Below are 26,594 nucleotides of genomic sequence, written 5' to 3' on the forward strand. Positions count from 1 at the left end.
CATACTATAGAATTAGAATTTATAATCCCTATTCCATGATGAGACATCTTTGAGCTATAATATATCTTAATTAAAACTATCTTTAGATAACAGGTTTTTTCCTCAAAAAACATGTTATCAAAAAGACTGATTTTTATCCACCCTAGTTGGTAGTGACCAAAAGTTGTTACAATCTGAAAGTTGCATGGTGCTCTATGTGAAATTGGTAGGTTGTTTGAGTCCTTGAGTCACAGAAACTACCACTGCACCACAGACTGCAGTTGATTGGAATTGGTAACCTTGTGGCAGAGAGACCAAATACTGAGTTAACATGGAGACTGACTGATCTATTACCCCAGAGTTATTTCCAGTTCATGGTGGAGGCACACTACAAGAGCGTATGGAAGGGGTATTGCGCTGTTACTACTTGTACTGTACTTGATCTCTGGAAAGAGTACTTCACCTCCAGAGCTGTCTTTCTGATACTGCCCACCAGCACCCAGTGCACTTTTATTCTTGACCTAAGAACAATTTAGTTGTAGAAAGATCATTTAAAGAAAATAATCAGTGGTCCAAAGATCTTGGCATAACAATTCTTACAGAATAACTCCAGACAAGGCACACATGAGATTGCTCAGGAACTGTTTACTTAACCTAGGTAGTATGTGCTTATTTGGCTTTCTGGGGAATCTGGTACTTGCTACTCACATGAAAACTTATATGTTACTCACCTGTTAAAACACTAACAAAGTAATTCCTTCAGGGATCATTGTAAGTTGTGAGGTTGCTCAAGCAGAACAGAAATGGGAGGTAAGAATCAAACCCTGCAATATGATGCATGAGTGAATCCTCTTCACAACTTCCAGGTTTCTATAATGGGTAGAATTTGACTTTAATTAGGTATTCTAAAGGATTTTCCAATAAGGAGCTACATAGTAATAGTGAAGGGAATATGAAGGCAGTGTGTGTGTTTATGTATGGCATACATAAATAATTAGAGCTCTAAGGAAAATACTGATACCACCAATGAGCTTCTTACAACTTATGTATGTGCAGTGTAGAAATTTTTATTGCAGTACTTATGGTATGTAAATGTTTATCTCCTGGTGTCCTGCCTTCAATTTGAACTGTTGGAAATGCTAAGACTTCGAGAACAGCCTGGATTCCAAAGGAGCAGTAGTAGTCAATGAGAGGGGGAGGAATAAATATTAGAAGAAGCCTGACAAAACTCAGACAAGTCTCTAAATTATTCTGTATTTCAGGAAACAATCTGCACTTGTACATCTCTCCCCCTTAGCATTCTAAATATTGCATACCACAAAAAACTAAGAACATTAAGGTTGCATAGTGTAGCTCAGCACTCAGATGTCAGGAAATGCCAAAGCTAAGGTTGGTTGAGCAACTCTTCCTGCCCCGGTGAGTATGTATTCTAACCGTTCTTAATTATATATACTCACATACTATTTTTTTTTACACAGGATCTAGTCTCATTTCACATGCAGGCTGGATGATGCACAGTGGATGAGGCAGCTGTTCAGTACTTATTTTTATCTTCACAATTCAAAGAGGGTATCCTGACCTTACATTCACCATCTCTTCCATCTTCTCCAAATCAGTTTCACCAGTGTAAAATTCAGATTTCCACCATGGTAATTGCACTAGATTATGAACAAAATTAAGGCACAAATCCAGGGGATTAGTGAATAGGCCACAGAGAAGTGACGTGCACTAAATGAGTCAGGGCTCTTGCAAAAAAATAGCATGTGATCTAGTAATTAGTGTAATGCATACTCACAAGAACAGAGTTAAGGTTGCCCTGCACAAGATTAGTATTTCCTGACTCCTGTGCTGCCCTATACAGCCTCAGTGTTTTAATGTTCCTAATGGCTTTGCTAAAAAAGCAAAACGATAAAACAAATTCCATCCCATGTTACAATTTGGTAGACTAGAGTAAAATTCAGCATCCTGCATGAGCCGTAAGAAACAAGTTGTCCTCCCTTCAAGTAAAGGCTGAGAGCTCCCAATGCATAGCTGTGGCATCTACATCCTCAGGCAAAACCAAGTAACAATAAGCTTGTCATTCCTGATCTTTTTAAGGGGAAAGCCAAACTGAATTTTTGTAAGTCAAGTTTTTAATTTTTCTCTCCATTCAAAACCATTTTTAAATACCTTTTCCTACCAGTGTCTTCAAGTCTGAGATAAAATTCTGCAGAACTGAGTTTTCCATTATATTCTTTACGATTCTCCAGGAAAAGAAAAGGACTTCAAGACAACTTTTCTAATCCCTTTCCAACTGTTTCTGCCTGATAGCTTTGTGGACTCAGTAGGTTCTTCAAAAGAAAGTCCTGAAATGGCCTTCATTATGAAGGTGTCTTATTGCTTGTGGTGAGACAGGATCTAAAACTGTATCATTGCAAGCACCTATATGACAGTTTAATTAACGACATGAATATGCCCTGCCAAAGTCTAACCCATCATGCTACACGTTAGCTCTGATTTATTATTTTTTTTAACATATTGGAGAGGAGCCAAGATTGACTGACTGACTGAAATAACTCATCTTGCTCACCAAGTTCAGTTTGCTTCAGTTAAAGAAGCTAAAGCAAAATTTGTCAGAGGGCTAGTGTTTTTACAACTACAAGAAGTTATAAATATGCATAACTTTATTCCATTTCTTGATCATAAATATGCAACAATCTTTCATAGGAGGTGTAAAGATAAGATTCCTTCTGTGTAGGCATCTACTTTACAAAACAATAATTATGTGCTGTGGCCTCATCCAGTAGAAACAGTCTCTCTCAAGCCTGTAACATTCTTGGACAATTCAGCTGTGAAAGATATTTCTATAACTCTGTTTCATAAGTGTTATTTTGTGATTGGAAGATATGACTTCTATTTTCAAACAGTGAAAGTAATAATGCATATTATATTCAGGCCTACAGCAAGTATAATTCAGGCACATTTCCTTGGCCAATAGCTTTGCATTATCTTTGCTGGTTTCAAATATTTGTTTTTGGCGTTTTTTTAAATGTTGCCTCCTCTCTGCTTGGCTTCTTGTTCTGCTGTCTGCAGTGAATTTATGATCCTCTGCTTATGCCATCAAGCTTGTTGTCATAGCAATGTCACACATTCAACAACAAGACTTTAATACAAGGAAAAGGAAGAGCTTCAGTAAAAGCCTCATCTGCAGTCAAATAGCTGTGATAATTAGCAGAGCTGGTTGACTTATTTGGTGAAACAATGTCTGTTGGATTTCCTGTTCACAAATTGCCTGTAAACGTCATGGGTTTGTTTTTTACAGATGTCTGGTTTTCAAAATAGTTCAACAAATATTTTATGCACAGATTGAGGAAGGAATGGCTGGAAAAAATCATTACTGATCTCCTCCCGCCCCAGTTTTCTGAAGGCACCAACCTGTCTGATGAATGTCTGACTAGATTCCACTTAAATTGTGAAGGGGTAATAAGCAGGTAATCCAAAAAAGATAAAGGGTGCGATACTACTCCCATGGAATTTGATGCCTAAACTGTCATAGACTTCAGTGGAGGAAGCAGGAGCATGCCCTGTATAATAAATACTTCCAAAGTGCAGCTTGTAACAGTGCTATAGAAGCTCAAAAATGTCTTTTGTGTGAGACTAAGGAGTAGAAGGAAAGGAAGGTGGGCATTTAGGACAATTCATCACCTAAATAACAAAAATTAAACTTATCAGAGAGAGCCTTTACTCCCACACCCACTTGGAGGACCAAAAAATGTAAAGGAGGAGAATCTCACTTAAAAAGTCTACCCTTTATTGTGAAGGACCTTGAAAACATAAATTGATATAAGGCAATTGCTGGATTTGAAAAGAACAAGCAGCTGGGCTCAACTTCTGAGGAATTGGGTGGGTGGGTGGAGGGGGGGAATAGAGATTTTCCATCCCTCCCCATGCTCACACACCTTATTTAAAATGAGTTAGCTCTGTTTCAGAATCATCTCCCTGACATTCCTCAAATTCCTTATAGCAGTCCTGGACACAATGAAGGCATAATTGACTTGAATGAGCTTTTTGTGGGAAGGGGGAAAGTGGCAAATTTTTTCACATGCCTGTCCAAATTACTAAAGGTCACCTTTGTCTCCATCTTTGGGTATGTCTGCACTGGCAGAGTTACATCGCCAGCAGTTACATCACTGCTCAGAGAGTGCTGAAGGGAAACGGCTGTTGTATGTTCACACTGTCAGCTGCCTGCACAATAGTGTGTTCACACTTGCGGCACTTGCATCAGTATTCAGAGCAGTGCACTCTGGGCTGCTATCCCACAGAGCATCTCTTCCTCTTCTGCCACTAAGAGTTGTGGGAAGGCGGAGGGGGTCGTAGGGCATCCTGGATGCTGTCCTAATGACCCGTGATGCATTACTTCACATCCCAGCAATCCTTGTGCTTCTGTCCGCATTTGGTGCCATCTTTCAACGGTTTGTGTACTGCACACCCTGCCTCTTTGGTTTGCAGGAATGGATCCCACACTGTTGACTAATATGCTGCTCGCTCTCACTAACACGTCACGAGTGGCAGTGGAGTTATTCCTTAAACTACAAAGGCAAGAGGAATGTGACATTGATCTTACCACGTGTAGTAGCTATGACACAAGATTGCTTGTGGCATTCATAGAGGTGCTGACCACAGTGGAACGCCGCTTTTGTGCTTGGGAAACAAGCACTGAATGGTGGGAATACATCGTCATGCAGGTCTGGGATGACGAACAGTGGCTGCAGAACTTTCAGCTGAGGAAAGCTACATTCGTTAGAGTGTGATGAGCTTGCTCCAGCCCTGCGGTGCAAGGACACGAGAATGAGCGCTGTCCTGTTGGCGAACTGGGTGGTGATTGCACTTTGGAAGCTGGCTACTCCAGACTGCTACCGATTGGTGACTAACCAGTTTGGAGTGGGAAAGTCAACAGTTGGACTTGTGTTGACGGAAATGTGCAGGGCCATTAATCACATTCTGCTCTGAAAGACCGTGATTCTGGGCAATGTGCATGACATTGTGGATGGCTTTGCACAAATGGGCTTCCCTAACTGTGGAGGGATGATAGATGGAACACATTCCAATTCTGGCACCAGATCACCTAGCCACCGAGTACATTAATTGGAAGGGGTATTGCTCAATGGTTCTCCAGGTGCTAGTGGATCAGCATGGGCATTTCACAGACATTAACTCAGACTGGTCCGGAAAGGTGCATGATGCACACATCTTTCAGAATACTGGCCTGTTCAGGAAGCTGCAAGCAGGGACTTTCTTCCCGGATCAGAAAATCACCGTAGGGGGAGTCAAAACGCTCATTCTGATCCTAGGAGACCCTGCTTACCCCTTAATGCTGTGACTTATGAAGCCATACACGGACAACCTTGACAGCAGCAAGGAGCGGTTCAACAACAGGCTGAGCAAGTGCAGAATGACTGTTGGGTGTGCTTTTTGGATGTTTAAAGGCCCGCTGGTGCTGCCTATATGGGAGGCTGAACCTGGCCAATGACAATATTCCTATGCTTATAGCCAAGTGCTATACGCTCCGTAATATTTGTGAAGGGAAGGGTGAAAGCTTCACTCAGGCCTGGAGGCTAATTTGAACAGCCAAAGGCCAAGGCTATTAGAGAGGCGCAGCATGGGGCCATAAGGGTCAGGGATGCTTTGAGGGAGCAATTTGAAGCTGAAAGCCACTAATATTTTTTGCTATGCTCGGGAACGCAGTGCTTGTAATGCTTGGAGCTGATTGTGCACCTCGAACGTGTCTGCTTGGTGCTCCATAACGTTTAAGAGCCGCTCCGTGGCTTTGTTCTGGCATGTCACATTCTCCTTTTGGTCCCTCTTGTCGCCGTCCCAACGTTCCTTCAATTCTTGTTTTTCAGCCGTTGAGTGCATCATGACATCACACAGAAAGTCCTCTTTCGTTTTTCGTGGCTGCTTTCTAATTCTGCACAGCTGATTAGCGGTTGATAAATAAAGAGGGAGGCTGGCCTCCCAAGGTCATATATGTGAAGCCAAAATGCAACATTTTACAGAAGCAGTATTGTTTGCAACACACAGACCACTGATTCAGTGATTTAAAACAGTCTCTATTCACATCCTGTCACTAATTGGATGACCCCAGGCAAGCGCACATGAGCCACAAGGCTCTCAAAATGGTGAGCAACCATAGGGGCTGGGGAAATCAGTGTTCTAGGATCCTACTGTACACTGGGCACATGGCTCTTGGGCACAGCCAGCACTTTGGGGGGGGCTTATCATTACTGTCCCCACATTTTCCACAGGCTGTGTTCATTATGGAAGATATCTCACAGCAGAGTTCAAAATGATGACAGAGAGGCAAGAACAGGCATTGTGGGATACCTCCCGGAGGCCAATCACAGCGCTGTAATTGACCAGGGTATCTACACTGGCACCACAGCGCTGTAGCCCTGGCACAGAAAGCTGTACCTCTCGTTGGGGTGGTATTTTTACAGTGCTGCAACAGTTTGCGCGCACTGAGTGGCTTGGGAGTGTGTACATCTCAGGAATTACACTGCTTTATTGCACAGAAACTTGCCAGTGTAGACATGGCCTTTGTACAACAACTCCAGACAAATTGTGACCATGTGACATTTATATTACACTTTTTAATTAGTCCTTTAGGATTATCTCATATCTTTCTTGTGTCTTATGTAGCTTGAACAACTGGTAACTTTATTGCATCTTTTAAAATATGAAACAGTCCAGAGTTTATGGGAGACTGAACCTAGTAATGCACTGGTTTCAGTCAGTAGACAGCATTCTGATTTTTATGTTACTTGAACCAGAAATTGTTTGCTCATCCAATTCTAGTAGTTTTAGATTAAGTGATGTTTTGCTAACTGGTGGAGTTTACGACAACTAATTTTTCACAGCAATCAAGGTACAGTTTTTAGGGCGAGCAGTTTAGCTGGAGATTTTTGCACTAGGATTACCTGTGTTTAACCTGTGCTAGTGTTGCTTTTGCTGCCTTATCCATCCTTGCTCAAAGCAATAGTATGATCTATATGCATATTGTAAAGAAATGCAGACTAAGATAAAAGAGACAGGATTTTTAGCCATTCATTTCTCTCCTACGAATGATCTATTGCATTCTTGGGCCTGGTCTACACTACGCGTTTAAATCGATTTTAGCAGCGTTAAACCATTTAATGCTGTACCCGTCCACACAATGAGGCCCTTTATATTGATATAAAGGGCTCTTTAAATTGGTTTCTGTACTCCTCCTCAATGAGAGGAGTAGTGCTAAAATTGGTATTACCATATCGGATTAGGGTTAGTGTGGCTGCAAATTGACGGTATTGGCCTCTGGGCGGTATCCCACAGTGCACCACTGTGACCGCTCTGGAAAGCAATCTGAACTCGGATGCACTGGCCAGGTAGACAGGAAAAGCCCTGCGAACTTTTGAATTTCATTTCCTGTTTGCCCAACGTGGAGCTCTGATCAGCACGAGTGGCAATGCAGTCCCAAATCCAAAAAGAGCTCCAGCATGGACCGTACGGGAGATACTGAATCTGATCACTATATGGGAAGACAAATCCGTTCTATCAGAGCTCCGTTACAGAAGACGAAATGCCAAAGCATTTGAAAAAAATCTCCAGGCTATGATACGGAGTCCACAGCACAGTGCTGTGTGACAAGCGTAACGGAAAGCCAAAGAATCAAATGGACACTCATGAAGGGAGGGAGGGTGTCCTGAGGACTCCAGCTATCCCACAGTCCCCAACAGTCTCCGAAAAGTATTTGCATTCTTGGCTGAGCTCCCAATGCTTGTAGGGTCAAACACATTGTCCGGGTGGTTCAGGGTATAGCTCGTCAATTTACCCCCTCCCCTCCCGTGAAAGAAAAAGGAAAAAAATCGTTTCTTGACTTTTTTCAGTGTCACCATATGTCTATTGAATGCTGCTGGTAGACATGATGCTGCAGCCGTAAAGAGCAGTATCCACTCCTCTTCCCTCCCCGGTGACAGACAGTACAATATGCTTGCTATCTGCTGAGTGCTCCTGGCTGGCCTCAAGTGAGGCCGGCTGGGGGCGCCGGGGTAAAAATACGAATGACTCCTGGTCATTCCCAGTAGATAGTACAGAACGGCTGGTAACTGTCTTCATCATAGCAACTGGGGGCTGAGCTCCATCAGTGTCCTCCCTTTCATGTGTAAAGAAAAGATTCTGTACTGCCCGGACTATCATAGCAGTGGGATGCTGGGCTCCTCTCCCCTACATGCTTAATGTCCTGCCTGGACTAATTGCAGTTGGAGGCTGCCTCCCCCTCATTTTATCTCACTAACAAGTCAGTGATTCTTATTCCTGCATTCTTTATTACTTCATCACACAAATGGGGGGGGACACTGCCAAGGTAGCCCAGGAAGGTTGGGGGAGGAGGGAAGCAACGGATGGGGTTGTTGCAGGGGCACCCCTTGTGAATGGCATGCAGCTCATCATTTCTGCGGGATCTGACACGGAGTAGCTGTGCTCTCTGGTTCTCTGATACACTGGTTCTCTAGTACACTTGCCCCATATTCTAGGCAGGACTGACTCTATTTTAGATACCATAAAGGAGGGATTGACTCGGGGAGTTATTCCCATTTTTGTCTTTGCACCCCTGGCCGACCTCGGCCAGGGGCACCCATGACAGCAGCAGACGCTACAAAACAACAGATAACCGTCATCTCAAATGGCGCAGCAGACGGTACAGAATGACTGATAACCGTCTCTGCTGTCATGCAAAGGCAAATGAATGCTGCTACGTAGCCATGCAGTATCACCTCTGTCAGCGCATCCAGTACACATACGGTGACAGTTTAAAAAAAAAAAAAAAAAAAAGCTGAACGGGCTCCATGGTTGCCGTGCTATGGCATCTGCCAGGGCAATCCAGGGAAAAAGGGCTCAAAATGATTGTCTGCCGTTGCTTTCACGGAGGAAGAAATGACTGACGACATTTACCCAGAACCACCCACGACAATTATTTTTGCCCCATCAGGCACTGGGATCTCAACCCAGAATTCCAAGAGGCAGGGGAGACGGCGGGAACTATGGGATAGCTACGGAATAGCTACCCACAGTGCAACGCTCCAGAAATCGACGCTAGCCTCGGACCATGGACGGACACCGCCGAATTAATGTGCTTAGTGTGGCCGCGTGCACTCAACTTTATACAATCTGTTTTACAAAACCGGTTTATGTAAAATCGGAATAATCTCGTAGTGTAGACAATACCCTTGTTGTCCAAATGTTTGTTTCTTAACCATTTGGGATCTAGGGTGGTTGTGCATAGATGCAGAATCTCCAAAAAGCTAACTTAGCCCACTTTGAAAACCAAGTCCTTAAGTAGAAAGCATGGAGTGCTATTTCAAATAAGATTTGTGCCAGCTTCTGAGCTGCTTATGCATTTTTACTACTTCAGATAAAAGTTAATTACCCCTCTTCAACATTCCCTCAAGGAAGAGACATGCAAATTTATAATTTTCCAGCACAGAGTTTGCTGCAGCAAATTCAGGAGATGTGAGAGTAAAGAGCACCCTACTTATCTGAAACTCTGTGTTCATAGTGATTGAGTTCTATTGCTAATAGGGATCAAATTACATACTCAACAGAGTACATGACATTATTTACTGACAAAGTATTATCAAGATATCAAATCACACATTTTCAGAGGAAGTTGCATGCATCAATGCCTGAATTGCTTAAAAGCATTTCTCCTATATGCTTCACTGATCAAGCTGCATGCACTTTTTCAGCTATTGTACACTATGCACCTTGCGGTGAAAGTTTCATTCTTTAGTAAAGGTTTATTTTTTAGCTAAGTGGGTTTAAATTACTGTGTATCAGATCACATACTGTGCCATTTGTGTGCTTTGTTTTATTTTTGTACTGCTTATTTTACTCTCTATATACTAACTTTCTCATGCAGCTCCACATCCTGGCGTATACCTCCTGCCAGAGATAATACATGCCACTAAACATTTTAAAATTTACTTGCTTGGTTCCAGTTTGTTTGGATTTTTACAAGCCCCCAAAGAGCTCCCATCCAGTGTTTGGGGCACTCTTAACAATTTTTAAATATATTAAATACATAAGTCCATTAATATTCCTAGATCAGGTCAAAATAAACAGCAACAACATAAATAGAATAATAGTTCATAGTAGTTAAAATCCTTCTTGAATAGACCTATGGATGGAATACATCTATTTAAAGATAGCAGTAAGTATGCAATTGTTACCATATTCCTTAAGCAGTCTCACTTGCATGCCCCCTCATACTTTCTAATCTCTTCTGCATTAAGCAGCTTGTTCATTTTCATATCCTCTTCAGAGAGCTCCACATTGATATGTGAGTGGCTCGGTTCAGACTTTGTTACAAGCAAACTCAGTTCTTGCAGCACTCTTTACCTCTTCCAGTTGCTGCTAAACATCCTTTCAGCAGCTTATGTGAGACTGGATTCTGGGCCTTAATATTCAAAACCCGTGAAGGCCCTCAGAATGTGAACAAATGAATTCTGCCTGTTGGGCTCTTTCCTAAAGATAGCATGGGCAAGCACCAGTCTGTTTCTCTGAGCTTCTAGTACTCTACATCCCAGTCATGTCTTTGGGGTCTCCTTATTTCCTATTAGACCTGATCTCTAGATTCTGAACAGGTGCTTCTAGGGCTTTCTGACACACTGCACCTCATCAGAAGCTCTATCCCTCTGGTTACTCAGAGAAACACTGGTGGGTTGTATTCTTGCTTCAGCAATATTTGAACACAGCCTGGTCTAGAGATTCTTATTGCTCTTTTACTGCTAAATCTTATATATACTAAAGTGAAGTCCCAAGTACACTAGAACTCCATGCAGAGTGCAAGGCTGCCATAAATCATATGGTGAACCTGACATTGTATGCCAGTTATCTTTCTCTTTATATACACCATTACTTAGGCACATGACCAGGTTCCTGAAAAGGTAGCCCCAGAGCCATAGCAGAACATGCAAGGGGTGTGCAAGAAGTCAGAGCGGTATGAGTGAGGGAGCAGGCTGGAGGCCCTGCCATTGGAGAAGACTATGAACCGGGCCCTACTGGACTTGCATGAACTGACTACAGAGAATTACCTCCAGCTGTGTGATTTCCTGGAGTTTAAATGCCTGGATGAGCAAGTGAAGGCCAGCAAGTAGTAGGGAGATTACTTCAGGAAGCTGAAGCACCTGGGAGTATCCCAGGATGGCATAGGGGAGTACCTGTTTGACAAGCACATCTGAACTAGACCCTGAAGGCTCTGTGTCAATGATCATCTAAAAGCTGGGAATATATATAGATATAAAAAAAATTAACTCGGAAGCTTTCTTCATGTTTTTTAAAAGTCAAGTTGGGGTCATGGGATTAGTCTTTCACATCTAGGTCACTGATTCAAGAGTCTCAATGTGGTAAACACTGAAAGCTGTTTGTCTGATGGCCTATTTAAATGAGTTGATTACTTCAGTCCAGACCTTAGAGGAAAAGTCTCCACATAACCAAAATCACTGTCAGAACTGACAACCTTCTCCACAGAATGAGGAGAAAAGCCAAGCACTGAGTGAGGAAAGTGATGGTCCCTAAGGGTTAGGCTTGAGGCATAATGGCAGAGCAGGGCAGAGTAGAGAAACTTTTACTGCTGCTGCCTATTCTGTCCCTGTTCTCTAAATTAAGGTGGGCTTAGTCAGAGTTATCAATGGGGCTTCTTTCACAAACTCTAAATTCTCTTTAAAAAGTAATTTGAATTGTCTTTTTTTTTTTTAAAGTATGGTGTTTTATCTATTCTGAGAAGTTTGAAAGGGTAGGAATATTGTTCTCCCAACCACTTGGGAAACATGCAGTGTTCCCTGTTAGGAAGGGTTAGGGTTAGGGTTAGCTTTTGCTCCTGTTAATGGAGCAGAAGCTAACCTAATTCTGTGCATATGTCCCTGTATATTGATGGCATCAGGAACATGCTCAGCTTTAGGAGTCATGGGTTACTTGTCTTCTTCATTGTTTTCAGTATCTCATCCATGCCTTTAACCGTGGTCACCATAATTTCATTTCCTTAAAGCTCTTTATTTCTTGTAAATTATCCCCATTTCTCTTCTTAAAAAATAAACATATACACTTGATTTTTGCTGCACTTGCCAGCTACCATTCTTTCTCTAACTTATTACTGAGCAGAGTACAAAGTTTTGAAAACATCCTAAATGTGGATGACTTAAACTGACGAGTAAGAATTAGAGATGATAAATTAAAAAATTATTTCATAGAAATATTTGAAATTTTTGAAGCTGCTTACATTTTGCAGGATTTGACTGTCTCCTTTTCTAGTTTTTTCAAATTTCTCTATATTTTCTACAAAAAATTGTATTTTTCCATATTTTTAAAATAATTTAACATTTTTCCAACAACTGTATTTTCTTACTGAAAATTAGGTTTTTGATAAATGAAAAATTTCAAAAATTATTTTGGGAAAAAATTCAGTACAGTGAAAATCACTATTTCTGGAAAATGTTAATACTGGCAATTTTTATATTAAAAATATATTTTTAAAAAGCCATGTGGGAGGAAAGGAACTTTTTAAGCACAAAATTTCAATCCCACTCTAGTACAAATGCCTCATGGAAACAAGCATACACAAATATCCTTCTTCCAAAGGAGAGAGTAACACACAGCACAATTTATCTCCATCCCCATGAAAGGACAGACTGTAAAATATTGTTGCCAAATTAATTCCCAGTGAGGGAGTCTGCTTCGACCCCTAAGGAAGCAATAAGAATTAGGGCAGGTCTGGATAATGCCTTGCAGTTTACATTATTCCAGTTAAAGATTTTTCATTACCTTCTCCCTGCTGCTAGCTAATGTTTTGGGAAACACACTTGGAAGACAACTGCCAGAAATAGAGGAAGAGAGCTGGTTACAAGGAGAGATACAAACCATACTCTCAGTTCCATTCATTTAAATGCAACGGGGACAGAAGCACTAACTACTGTTCATCTTTCGCCCAGGAATAGTTTGCTCCTCATCTGATCAATTGGTTGCATCTCTGGCCTGATCTACACTACGCATTTATACCGATTTTAGCAGAGTTAAACCGATTTAATGCTGCACCCGTCCATACCATGAGGCCCTTTAAATCGATATAAAGGGCTCTTTAAACCAGTTTCTGTACTCCTCCCTGACAAGAGGAGTAGTGCTGAAATCGGTATTACCATATCAGATTAGGGTTAGTGTGGCTGCAAATCGACAGTATTGGCCTCCGAGTGGTATCCCACAGAGCACCACTGTGACCGCTCTGGACAGCAATCTGAACTCGGATGCATCGGCCAGGTAGACAGGAAAAGCCCCGCGAACTTTTGAATTTCATTTCCTGTTTGGCCAGCATGGAGAGCTGATCAGCACAGGTGACCATGCAGAGCTCATCAGCACAGGTAGCATTGCAGTCTCCTGAGAATCGAAAAAGAGCTCCAGCATGGACCGCACTGGATCTGATCGCTATATGGGGAGAGGATTCAGTGCTAACAGAACTCTGTTCCAAAAGACGAAATGAAAAAACATTTGAAAAAATTTCCAAGGCTATGATGGAGAAAGGCCACACCAGGGACTCAGTGCAGTGCAGAGTGAAAGTTAAGGAGCTCAGACAAGCCCACCAGAAAACCAAAGAAGCAAATGGAAGGTCCAAGGCAGGGAAGAAAACATGCCGCTTCTACGCTGAGCTGCATGCAATTCTAGGGGGGTCCGCCACCACTACCCCACCCCTGTCCATGGATTCCGAGGTGGGGGTGATAATCTCAGCCATGGCTGAGGATTCTGCGGACAGGGAAGATGAGGAGGAGGAAGAGGAGGACGAGCTTGCAGAGAGCACACAGCACTCCGTTCTCCCCAACAGCTAGGAGCTTTTTCTCACCCAGATGGAATTACCCTCCCAGCCCTCCCAAGCCAGTAGCCCAGACAATGAAGCCATGGAAGTGACCTCTGGTGAGTGTACCTTTGTAAATATAAAACATGGTTTAAAAGCAAGCGTTTTTTAATGATTGATTTGCCCTGAGGACTTGGGATGCATTCGCGGCGAGTACAGTTATTGTTAACATGTCTGGGGATGGAGCGGAAATCCTCCAGGGACATCTCCATGAAGCGTTCCTGGAGGTACTCCAAAAGCCTTTGCAGAAGGTTTCTGGGCAAGGCAGCCTTATTCCGTTCACCATGGTAGGACACTTGACCACGCCATGCATGTAGCAAGTAATCTGGTATGATTGCATGACAAAGCCTAACTGCGTATGGTCCTGGTGATTGCTGGCATTCAAGCAACATCTGTTCTTTATCTTGCTGTGTTATCCTCGGGAGAGTGATATCGTTCATGGTAACCTGGTTGAAATTCAGGAATTTAATTAAGGGGACAGAGATGGCCATTCCTACTGGCCTGTTTGCCTGTTGCTTAAAAGAAATCTTTCCTTGCAGGTAGCCAAGCGGGGGGAGTGGACGGGGGGGATGTAATGGCGCTGAGCTTTTTCGCGTTTGGCTAGCAGGGATCTTCCCTGCTACCAGCCATGCGGTGGGGGAAGAAGGGGGGTGATTAGCAGTGATCTTCCATGATACCAGCCACGCGGTGGGGGGAGGGGTACAGCGATCATCCCAGAGAATTGGATGGAGGGGTGCTTTCTGCTGCTGCATGTTAATAGGAAAGAAGCAGCACTGAACAGGCTTTGTTTGGTATTTGGGAAAAGAGGGCGCTGTGTATATGAAGACTGCAGAAGCCGAAAGACAGTGGCTTACCATGGCCGCATGCAAGCTGAATTCTGATGCCCGGACCTGCGTCTGTGAGATCTCTAACACCAGAGCCGCAGGCACTCAATATTAAGATGCAAAATGCGACCTTGTAGTGAAATCACATGTGCTATGTAAGGTGAATAGTGTTGTTCATTGTGAAAGAGTATAACCATTGTTCTGTAAAATGTATCTTTTGAAATACTTCTCTCTCTTTTTTACCTCCCTCATGCAGCTGCAAATTTTTCAAGCCTCCCTACTCCATCCTGAAGGCTGTCTCAGATAAGGCAGAGGAAAAAAAAGACGTGAGACGAAATGTTCTCGGAAATCATGGAAGTAACCCGCAATGAAAGAGCTCATCTGAATCAGTGGAAGGACGTGGTATCAAATTACAGGAAAGATGCCAGTGAACGTGAGGACAGGAGGGACGCTCGAGATGAGAGGTCGCACCAGGAAGATCAGAGGTGTAGGCAGGAAGATATGCAGTGGCGGGATGCAACGCTGGGGCTGCTGCATGATCAAACTGACATCCTCCGACGTCTGGTGGAGCTTCAGGAACAGCAGCAGGGTCACAGAGTGCCGCTGCAGCCTCTGCGTAACCACCCTCACCACTCACCATGTTCCATATCTTCCTCACCCAGATGTAAGAACGCATGGAGGAAGGCTTTGTGCACCTGCCCACGCCACCCCCGTGGACAGCCCAACCAAAAGGCTGTCATTACTTTGAAATATTTTTAGTGGCCTTTTCCTTCCCTCCTATCCTCCTCCCAAACCACACCCAGGATACTTTGTCAATTCTCTCCCTCTTTTTATAATGACTTTTTAGTAAAGAATACATGATTTTTAAATGATAGTAACTTTATTTCCTTAAGCAAGCTGTAATTGAAGGGGGAGGGTGGGTTGCTTACAGGGAATGAGTTAATCAAGGAGGGATTCATCAAAGGGAAACAAACACAACAGTCACACCGTACCCTGGCCTGTGATGAAACTCATTTTCAAAGCTTCTCTGATGCGCACCGCTTCATGGTGTGCTCTTCTAATCACCCTGGTGTCTTGCTGCGCGTAATCAGCGGCCAGCTGATTTGCCTCAGCCGCCCACCCTGCCATAAAGGTCTCCCCGTTACTCTCACACAGATTGTAGAGCACACAGCAAGCGGCAATAACAGTGGGGACATTGGTTTGGCTGAGGTCTGAGTGAGTCAGTAATGTGCGCCAGCACACCTTTAAATGGCCAAATGCACATTCTACCACCATTCTGCACTTGCTCAGCCTGTAATTGAACAGCTCCTGACTACTGTCCAGGCTGCCTGTGTATGGCTTCATGAGCCATGGCATCAAGGGGTAGGCTGGGTCACCCAGGATAACTACAGGCATTTCAACATCCCCAACTGTTATTTTCTGGTCTGGGAAGTAATTCCCTTGGTGCAGCCGTTTAAACAGAGTAGTGTTCCTGAAGACGTGAGCGTCATGAACCCTTCCTGGCCATCCCACGTGGATGTTGGTGAAACATCCCTTGTGATCCACCAGTGCTTGCAGCACCATTGAAAAGTACCCCTTGTGGTTTATGTACTGGGTGCCCTGGTGCTCTGGTGCCAAGATAGGGATATGGGTTCCATCTATCACCCCCCAGAGTTAGGGAATCCCATTGCAGCAAAGCCATCCACTATGACCTGCACGTTTCCCAGAGTCACCACTTTTCGTAGCAGCAGCTTAATGATTGCTTTGGCTACTTGCATCACAGCAGCCCCCACAGCAGATTTTCTCACTCCAAATTGATTCCCGACTGACCGGTAGCTGTCTGGCGTTCCAAGCTTCCAGAGGGCTATCGTCACTCGCTTCTCAACTGTGAGGGCTGCTCTCATCTTGGTATTATGGCGTTTCAGGGCAGGGGAAAGCAAGGCACAAAGTTCCATGAAAGTGCCCTTATGCATGCTAAAGTTTCGCAGCCACTGCAAATCGTCCCACACCTGCAAAACTATATGGTCCCACCAGTCTGTGCTTGTTTCCCGGGCCCAAAATCAGCGTTCAATAGCTAGAACCTGCCCCATTACCAGCAGGATCTCCAGAGCGCAGGGGCCCGCGGTTTGAGATAATTCTGTGTCCATGTCCTCATCACTCTCGTCGCCGCTCTGCCGTAGCCGCCTCCTCCTCACCTGGCTTTGCAGGTCCCGGTTCAGCATAGACTGCACGAGAATGCGCGAGGTGTTTACAACGTCCACGATTGCGGTATTGATCTGCCAGGGTTCATGCTTGCTGTGCTATGGCGTTTGCACAGTTCACCCAGGAAAAAAGGCGCGAAACAGTTGTCTGCTGCTTTCATGGAGGGAGGGGTGAGGCTGTACCCAGAACCACCTGCGACAATGTTTTTTGCCCCATCAGGCACTGGGATCTCAACTCAGAATTCCAAGGGGCAGGGGAGACTGCGGGAACTATGGGATAGCTACGGGATAGCTACCCACAGTGCAATGCTCTGGAAATTGACACTAGCCTCGGTACATGGACGCACACCACCGAATTAATGTGCTTAGTGTGGCAGCATGCACTCGACTTTATGCAATATGTTTTACAAAACCAGTTTATGTAAAATTGGAATAATCCCATAGTGTAGACATACCCTTAGCGGCATCCCTGGCAAGGAGGAGCATGAGAAATATCCCAGTGACACTCTTAACCAGAGAGTGATGTGAAATTTGTCTCATATGTCTCTACTGCACATGTGCACAACTCTCAGGTAGGTTCTGCCCCATTCTGTCCTGGTATGAAAAGAAAACTGTCAGGTAATTTAGACCCCAGACCTACCTTGTTTAAAAAACAAACAAACAAACAAGAACTTAGTACTAACAAGTATTTGAGTATTTGGTTTTAGATCTCATCAGTAAAAAACAAGGAGTTGCCTACAAGAAGTGGGCTGAACCTCTCTTCCTCTCACACACACTCACTCTACATAAGAACAATCTGTGGTAGTAGTAAAAATGTATGCTATGGCAGCATCCAATGGCATAATTTGTGATTGAGGACCCCTTGTGCTTGAAGTTGTACAAACGCAGCTGGGAGACAACCCCTGGATGCTTTACTAAGAGAACCATAAAGGTGTGCATATCTAAATTTAGGAACTGCCCCATGTCATTATCCCCCTCATCTTTGTTACCCTCACTATATGCCATTCTAAAATTAGATTTTAAGCTCCTTGAATCAGGGAGTTTGTTTTCTACTTGTTCTATAAAGTGTCTAGAACACTTTTGGGTGCTGCGAAAATAATTACAATCGCAGGATTTTGTTTGGATGTAATATTTTCCAGGCTGTTTTTGCAACCTAAAGATTTCAGCTGGGGGAACCTGAACCTGGCCTGAAAAGCACTTAGAACTACGTACCTAAACTCTCAGAAGTCATTTAGAGTTTTGAGTATGTAAGGAATACAAGACCAGAAATGTAGATAGTACAGTAGTAAGCACTTGTGGTTCTCTATTTCACTCTTTGGACAAGTGTAGAATACTGATCTCCACACAAATCTCTCAATTTGCCAGTACAGCTTAGTTCTCAAAACATTTTGTGGGCCACCAAAGAGGATGCAGTGGATCAGAGGTGTTTTCCAGGCCACTGTTCAAGAACTGCTGTTACACGCTGCCATATGTTTTAAAGCAAATCTCATTCACTGATTTTAGCAGGGAATTTATTTGACTTAAACACTCATGCCAGTTTATGGCCTTTGAGTCGGATTCTGGAGCCTTTACTGATACTAGCAGTCAAGGCTACTGGAGGGGAACTAAAACGTCTATGTTTGATTACCTGCTCTGCCGCTGATTTACTATGCAACCCGAGAAAGATGATTCTTCTCACTGTGCCTTAGTTTTCCATCTTGAAAATGGGGATAATAACCCATAACTACTTTTGGAATGTGATTTGAGGTCTGAGGATGGCAAGTGCCATGTAAGTGTTAAGTGCTGTTTATTATTATTATTATTATTATGTATGTAGTCTGAGTGAGGTGCCAGGAAGATGGTGGAACTTAAGCTGTCAGCTCTTCAGGCCACAGACCTCTCCTCAACAAGGCTGAGATTACAAATTCTGCCCATGTGAACTGTCACAACGAGACTCGGCTCACAGTAGACTGGGCAGATAATCAAAACATGAGGGTGAGTTCCAACGCTGCTGGGCTTCCTCCTGGGGGCCCCGAACGTGCCCGTGGGCTCTGCTGGCTCCTCCGCGACTGGAGCAAAGAAGGAAGTGTCGGTAACCTGTATCTCCACCTGCGACCCCAAAATGAGTCGTGCCCCGCGGTGCATGCTGCTGATCCGTGACCTTCCGTCTCCTTTCTCACCCAGGAAGGCAGCTGGCTGGAAGGCTCGATAATGAGCCCGTGACAAGTGATGCGCCGCTGAGAGGAGATAAGAGAATAAGGGCCAGGACGGAGCAGGCGGCGCAGCAACCCACGCGGTACGGGGAGGAGTTTACCCCGGGGTGTATTTGTACCATATTACACGTTCCCCCCTCTGCCGCCTCGGTGAGCCGGGCAGGGGCAGCAGGGGGCGCTGGCCGGGGGCTGGGTTCGCTCCTGGGCTGGCCTTGCGGCGATAAGCAGGAAGCCGCAGCCCGGCCCTTATCAGCGGGTGACAGGCGGGGCCGGGCCCCGGGCTCCGGCTCTATGGGCTGCGGGGAGCCGCAGCTGTAGCGCCTCCTTCTCCTGCGCCGCGCGGCAGAGCCGGGAAACAGCAGCAGCAGCAGCAGCAGCAGCAGCGAGCCTCCCTTGCCCCATGGCGGGCTACGCTCCCCGCCTGCCCCTGCTGCTGCGGAGGCTGCCGCCGCCCTGGGCTCGGGCCGCCCGGCTCCCCCCGAGCGGCGCCCGGCTCCTGCTGCTCTCGGCCAGCAGGTGCGGGGCCCCAGCCGAGCCCGGCCCCTTGCGCCTCTTCCGCGGCGGCGCCCCCCGCTCCGCGTCCTCCCGGGCGGCGGCGGCTGCGGCGGCGACCGGGGAGCCGGAGAGGACGAGCGGCCCCCGGGGAAGCGGAAGATACTCGGAGTTGAAGAGGCTGCTGGCCCTGGCGCGGCCGGAGCGCTGGAGACTGACAGGTACCTGCCCCTGCTCCCTCCTGGCGCCGCCTGCCCCCCAGCCAGTGACTGTTACTTGCCCCAGCGCCCTGCTGCCCTATACTGTCAGCCACCCCAAGCTCACTGTGACACCAGCACCCCTTGGCAAAGGGCCCCCCATCTTCACAATCAGCTGTCACCACAGACCGGACAAACTCACTGCACCCAACATGTGTCTTACACACTTAGCCACAAAGAGGAACATGGAAGGGAGATAACCTGTCAAAAGTGAGAATCTGTGTGCCCAGGTAATATTGAAGGAGTAAGGTGTTTACCTTAAAAGTATGCTTTATAGACTTGGAGTAGAAATTAGTCAGCAGGGGATAATATGTCTGGGTAATGGCCCTTTTGGGCAAGGGGGATTTGTCACCCTGACTAACCTGGCTGGTGATGCAATGCAAGGCTCAATTGTTTAGCTTTGCACAATGGTAAGACTTTGAATGGGACACCATCAGAGGCAATGGCAAACAACTGAAATGCCTTAAAAGTAAATAAGAAACATTACAACAGGACTGGGATTTGCTCTGTTTGCAAATAGAAACGAAAGGCTGCTTTCAGGAGGGAGTAGCACAATATCGTTTCACTGAGGAAACCCCTTGTGAAACAGGGCTGCTTTCATAAATGTTTGGATCCTAGTGTTTGGGACACGAGCCAACTCTGCAAACAGACTGAACTCTGAGGGGAAAGGAGGAGCCTACTTTATGAGATAAGAAAGATAACTCTTGATAAGTGTAGGCCCAGGTTCGCATTATGATTTTGTTTCATATTGTAATCTTTTATTTCCATCATTCTTGTTTCTGGTTAAATCCTAATTCTTAAATAAACTGTCTCTTGTTTTATTATAAGTGCTTACAAGTGTTACATGGTTTAAAGGAGCTGTGGTTTAAGGTAAAATAGGTAAACTGGGGTACGCTGCACTTTTGGGTGCAGAGGCTCTGCGATTTCTGTGAGTAGGCAATGTCAGGCTCGATATCACAGGGGAACAATTCAAATGGACTCGGGGATTGGAGTGCACCTATTAACCTGAAAGGTGAAGTTAGGGCTGACAAAGTCCAAAAGAGAGCGCTTGAGTGACTGAAAGGCTGGTGGTGTAACGAGCCGGCTCCCAGATAAGGAAGACTACCTCTCACTGGAGGTAGGGAATAACAGGATGATTCAGGGTATGTCCAGGGCCGGTGCAACCATTTAGGTGGACTAGGCGGTTGCCTAGGGTGCTGAGATTTGGGGGTGCCAAAAAGCGCCCCCAATTTTTTTTTAAATGGTTGAGCAGCCGCTGCTGCTGGGACAGAGAGGGAGTCTGAGCTGCCGCGGCAGCCCAGGGGGTCCCCTGGGTCAGGGCGCCGCCGCGGCAGCCCGCAGCCCAGGGGGTCCCCTGGGTCAGGGCACCGCCGCGGCAGCCCGCAGCCCAGGGGGTCCCCTGGGTCAGGGCGCCGCCGGAGGGGGCGGCAGGCAGCTCCCGTGGAGCTGCTGCAGTTGTGCCTGTGGACGATCGGCTGCTCGCGCGGCTCCGGTGGATCGCCCGCAGACACCACTGCGGCAGCTCCACCAGAGCCGCGGAGCTCCGGACCCTCCGCAGGCACCACTGCGGCAGCTCCACTGGAGCCGTGGGGCCAGCGGCGGGGTGGCTAAATTGCCGTCTGCCTAGGGTGCTCAAAACCCTAGCGCCGGTCCTGGGTATGTCTACATTATGAAATTAGGTCGATTTTATAGAAGTTCATCTTTAGAAAGTATCAGAGGGGTAGCCGTGTTAGTCTGGATCTGTAAAAGCAAAGAGTCCTGTGGCACCTTATAGACTAACAGACGTATTGGAGCATGAGCTTTCACTGGTGAATACCCACTTCGTCGGATGCATCCATCCAATACGTCTGTTAGTCTATAAGGTGTCACAGGATCTTTAGAAAGTGATTTTATACAGTCGATTTGTGTATGTCCCCACTAAGCGCATTAAGTCGGCAGAGTGCATCCTCAATACCATGATTAGCATCGACTCACGAAGTGGTGCACTGTGGGTAGCTATCCTATAATTTCCTCAGTCTCTTCTGCCCATTGGAATTCTGGGTTAAGTCCCAGTGCCTGATGGGGCAAAATGTTGTCACGGGTGGTTTTAGGTACATGTCGTCAGTCTCCTCTCTCTCTCTCTCCCTCCCTCCCTCCATGAAAGCAACGGCAGACAGTCGTTTCGTGCCTTTTTTCCTGGGTTACCGGTGCAGATGCCATTGTACGGCAAGCATGGAGCCTGCTCAGCTCACCGCTACTTTATGAGCATTGTAAACACCTTGTGCATTATCCTGCAATATGTGCAAAACCTGGCTAGGAGATGCCAGCACGAGGACGATTGTGAGGAGGACATGGACACAGACGTTCTCTGAAAGCACGGGATGTGGCAATTGGGACATGATGGCGGCAGTGGGGCAGGTTGATACATTGGAATGCCAATTCTGGGCCCGGCAAAATAGCAGACTGGTGGGACCGCATAGTGTTGCAGGTCTGGGATGATTCCCAGTGGCTGCAAAACTTTTGCATGCATAAGGCCACTTTCCTGGAACTTTGTGAGTTGCTTTCCCCCGCCCTGAAGCGCAGGAATACCAAGATGAGAGCTGCCCTGACAGTTGAGAAGTGAGTGGCAATAGCCCTGTGGAAGCTTGCAATGCCTGACGGCTACTGGTCAGCCGGGAATCAATTTGAAGTGGGCAAATCTATTGTGGGGGCTGCTGTGATCCAAGTAGCTAATGCAATCACTGACGTTCTGCTATCAAGGGTAGTGACTCTGGGAAATGTGCAGGTCATAGTGGATGGCTTTGCTGCAATGGGATTCCGTAACTGTGGTAGGGATGTGGGTTCCATCTATTGCCCCATCTTGGCACCGGACCACCTTGCCAACCAGTACATAAACGGCAAGGGGTACTTCTCAATGGTGCTGCAAGCACTGGTGGATCACAAGGGACGTTTCACCGACATCAACGTGGGATGGCCGGGAAAGGTGCATGACACTCGCATCTTTAGGAACTCCGGGCTGTTCAAGCAGCTGCAAGAAGGGATTTACTTCCCAGACCAGAAAATTACTGTTGGGGATGTTGAAATACCCATAGTTATCCTTCGGGACCCAGCCTACCCCTTGCTCCCAAGGCTTATGAAGCTGTACACAAGCAGCCTGGACGGTAGTAAGGAACAGATCAACTATAGGCTGAGCAAGTGCAGAATGGTGGTAGAATGTGCCTTTGGATGTTTAAAAGCTCACTGGCGCTGTTTGCTGACTAGATTAGATCTCAGCACAACCAATATTCCCATTGTTATTGCTGCTTGCTGTGTGCTCCATAGTATCTGAGAGAGTAAGGGGGAGACATTTATGGCAGGGTGGGAGGTTGAGGCAAATCCCTGGTGGCCAATTTTGAGCAGCCAGACATCAGGGCGATTAGAAGAGCACAGGTAGGCATGCTGTGCATCAGAGAGGCTTTGAAAACCATTTTCATGACTGGCCAGGCTACAGTGTGATAGTTGTGTGGTTTTTTTTCTCCTTGATGCAAACCCGCTCCCTTTGTTGATTTTAATTCCCTGTAAGCCAACCACCCTCCCCCCTTCAATCACAGCTGGCAAAGGAAATAAAATCACTCTTGTTTTGAAACCATGCATTCTTTCTTTCTTAATTAAAAAGAAAAAAAGTGAGATAACTGACAAGGTAGCCGGGGTAGGGGAGGGGAGGACAAGGCCACATTGCTTATTGTAGCCACATTACAAATCAAAACTGTTTGAATGACAGGCTTCTGTTGCCCCAGAAATGGAGTGGCTGGGCACGCGGAGCCTCACCGCCCCCCGCCACGTTCTTCGGCGTCTGGGTAAGGATATAGAATTTGGGGAGGAGGGCAGGTGGTTGTACAGTGGATGCAGTGGCAGTCTGTGCTCTTGTTGGCTTTCCTGCAGCTCCACCAGACACCTCATCATGTCCGTTTGCTCCCCCATTAGCCTCAGCATCGCATTCTGCCTCTTCTCATTGCGCTCACTTAATGCTTTCCTAGCCTCTGCCATTGAATGCCTCCATGCATTCAGCTGTGCTCTATCCGTGCGGGAGGACTGCATGAGCTCAGAAAGCATGTCATTGGGAGTGCGGTTTTTTTTTTTTTTGCCTTCTAATCTGCGATAACCTCAGGGACGGAGATGATAGAGGGAGCATAGAAACATTTGCACCTGCGGGGGGATAAAAAGGGAGAGTAAAATCTAAGATGATACATTTGAGAACAAAAGGGAAACTCTTTCTAGTGAATCAAGCAATTCACAGCAGACAGCACGTGTGCTTTAGGTACAAGGTCGCGTTTTGCCTTTTATATTGAGCACCTGGTGACACATCACACATGGCTGGACAACAGAATTCGGTTTCCAGGCAGCCATGGTAAGCCAAAGGGTATGCGGAGTTGGCTTTTTCTGCCTTCATAACGTGGGAATGTTTTCAAACTGCAGCGCCCTCCTTTCCCATAGCAAGCAATGCCGGTTGGGTTTGCCATTTAAAAGGAGGGGCTGCAGTTTTTGGGTGGACGTGCAGCACACACCTTCCCCCACCCCACCATGTGGCTATTTTCTGGGATGATCCCTTTTAGCCAAGCGCAAACAGCCCAGCATGAACTGGGTCCTTTTATTGTTCCCTTACAAAAATTCCCCTATTTCCACCAGGTGACCATGAATGATATCACTCTACTGAGGTTAAAACAGAAAGATATAGACTGAATGTTGCTTGAATGCAACCGAAACCCAGGACCATTCGCCAGGGTCGCCCAGAGGATTCAGGGGGCCTGCGGCCTTCGGCAGCGGGGGGCCCCCGCTTCAGCTGTAATTTGGTAGTGGTGGGGTCCTTCCACTCCGGGACCTGCTGCCGAAGTGCCCCGAAGACCCGCGGCGGGGACCCCTCACCGCTGAATTACTGCCAAAGACCCAGCACTTCAGCGGCGGGAGTGGAAGGAGTCCCTGCTGCCGAACTGCCAACAACGACCCGGAGCGGAAGAAGCTCTGGGGGCCTGGGCCCCGCGAGAGTTTTCTGGGGCACCCAGAGCAAGTGAAGGACCCCACTCCAGGGGCCCCGAAAAACTCTTGGGGCCCCGGGCAAATTGCCCCACTTGCCCCCCCTCCTCGGGTGGCCCTGCCATTCGCTACCATGCTTTGTGCTGCAATGATTCCAGACTACTTGCTATTGGCTTGGTGTGATAAAGTGTCCTACTGTGGAGGAGGAAATAAGGCAGCCCTCCCCAGAAACCTTCTGCAAAGGCTTTCAGAGTACCTCCAGGAGAACTTCATGGAGATGTCCCTGGAGGATTCCCGCTCCATCCCCAGACACGTTAACAGACTTTTCCAGTAGCTGTACTGGCCGCGAATGCATTCCAAATCTTCAGGGCAAATAAAACGTTAAACACAATTGCTTTTAAACCCTGTAGTGCAGTTACAAATGTGCACTCACCAGAGATGCCTTCTCTGGCTTCAGGGTCCAGGATCCACTCCAGGGTGATGAAAAGGTCCTGGCTGCCGGGGAGAACAGATTCACCCCTTGCCTGCTGCACATTCTCCTCCTCCTCTTCATGCACAAAATCCTCCTCCATGTTGCGTGAGACTCCCCCCTTGCAAGTGTCCATGGACAGTGGTGGGGTAGTGGTAGGGTACCCTCCTAGAATGCCATGCAGCTGATCATAGAAGTGGCACATATGGGGCTCTGACCTGGAGTGACCATTTGCCTCCTTTGTCTTTTGGTAGGTTTGCCTGAACTTCTTAACTTTCACGTGGCACTGCTGTGTGTCCCTGTTGTAGCCTCTGTCCACCATGCCCTATGTGATTTTGGCATATATATTAGCATTTCTTCTTTTTGATCAGAGTTCTGCCTGCACAGATTCTTCTCCCCATACAGCAATCAGATCCAGTATCTCCTGTTCGGTCCATGCTGGAGCTTGTTTGTGATTCTAGGGGGGGCTGCATAGTCACCTGTATTGCTGAGCTTGCCACGCTGACCAAACAGGAAATGAAATTCAAAATTTCCCAGGGCTTTTCCTGTGTTCGTGGCTAGTGCATCGGAGTTGAAAGTGCTGTCCAGAGCGGTCACATTGGAGCACTCTGGGGTAGCTCCCAGAGGCCAATACCATTGAACAGCATCTGCATTACCCCAAATTCGACCCAGCAAGGTCAATTTTAGTGCTACTTCCCTTGCCGGGGAGGAGTACAGAAGTCGATTTTAAGAGCCCTTTAGGTCGAAGGAACGGGGTTGGTTGTGTAGACCATTGCTTATAAAAACGACCTAATGTGACTAATTCAATGTAGCCTTGTAGTGTAGGCCAGGGTTCAGAGTCTTGGGTACCTCAAAACCCATCACACTCAGCCTCATGCCCCAGGCTATCTAATGCCCCAATTGCTAAATAGGGTCTATCATAGCTGTCTTTATGTGAGGACTCACTATTAATCTACAAACTACAAGCATGATGTCAAAAAGTTTATTAAGATGATGTTTAGAAAAAGTGAACAGTACAGAGTTTAAGGATAGAAATTTCTGGTTGTCAGGGAATAACATTCAGATTATCAAGAGGTGCGAAATTCGGCTTAAGGTCAAATGGTGTAAGGAATACATAATCTGCAATATCCCCGATTGGGGGTAAAAGGTTGACGGGTCAAAGTACAGACATTGAGATATGAGGGTATATTGTTCATATAATAGCTATGTTCAGGTGTGGAGTATAACGAGTGAATACGATGGTGAGGATGGATTGATTCTCATTTGGTGAGATTTAATGTTCAGTGAGTTTATGGTTACAGTT

At 46.1% G+C, this 26,594-nt stretch overlaps 1 protein-coding gene across 3 annotated transcripts in view; it reads left to right on the top strand.

Moving 5' to 3' along the window:
- The first annotated feature begins 19,371 nt into the window (after positions 1–19,371).
- ABCB10 (ATP binding cassette subfamily B member 10) overlaps positions 19,372–26,594 on the top strand; it is a 41,197-nt gene continuing 33,974 nt past the window's right edge. The window contains exon 1 of one of the 3 annotated variants that reach the window (XM_030556874.1): positions 19,372–19,797. In XM_030556874.1, coding sequence (XP_030412734.1) covers positions 19,485–19,797 — 313 coding nt within the window. In that variant the 5' untranslated portion in view covers positions 19,372–19,484. Of the gene's footprint in view, positions 19,798–23,552; positions 23,649–26,594 lie in introns of those variants that run through there. The other 2 variants (XM_030556872.1, XM_030556873.1) reach the window with 2 other exon arrangements.

The sequence above is a fragment of the Gopherus evgoodei genome, chromosome 3, assembly GCF_007399415.2.
Source record: "Gopherus evgoodei ecotype Sinaloan lineage chromosome 3, rGopEvg1_v1.p, whole genome shotgun sequence".
Lineage (NCBI taxonomy): Eukaryota > Metazoa > Chordata > Testudines > Testudinidae > Gopherus > Gopherus evgoodei.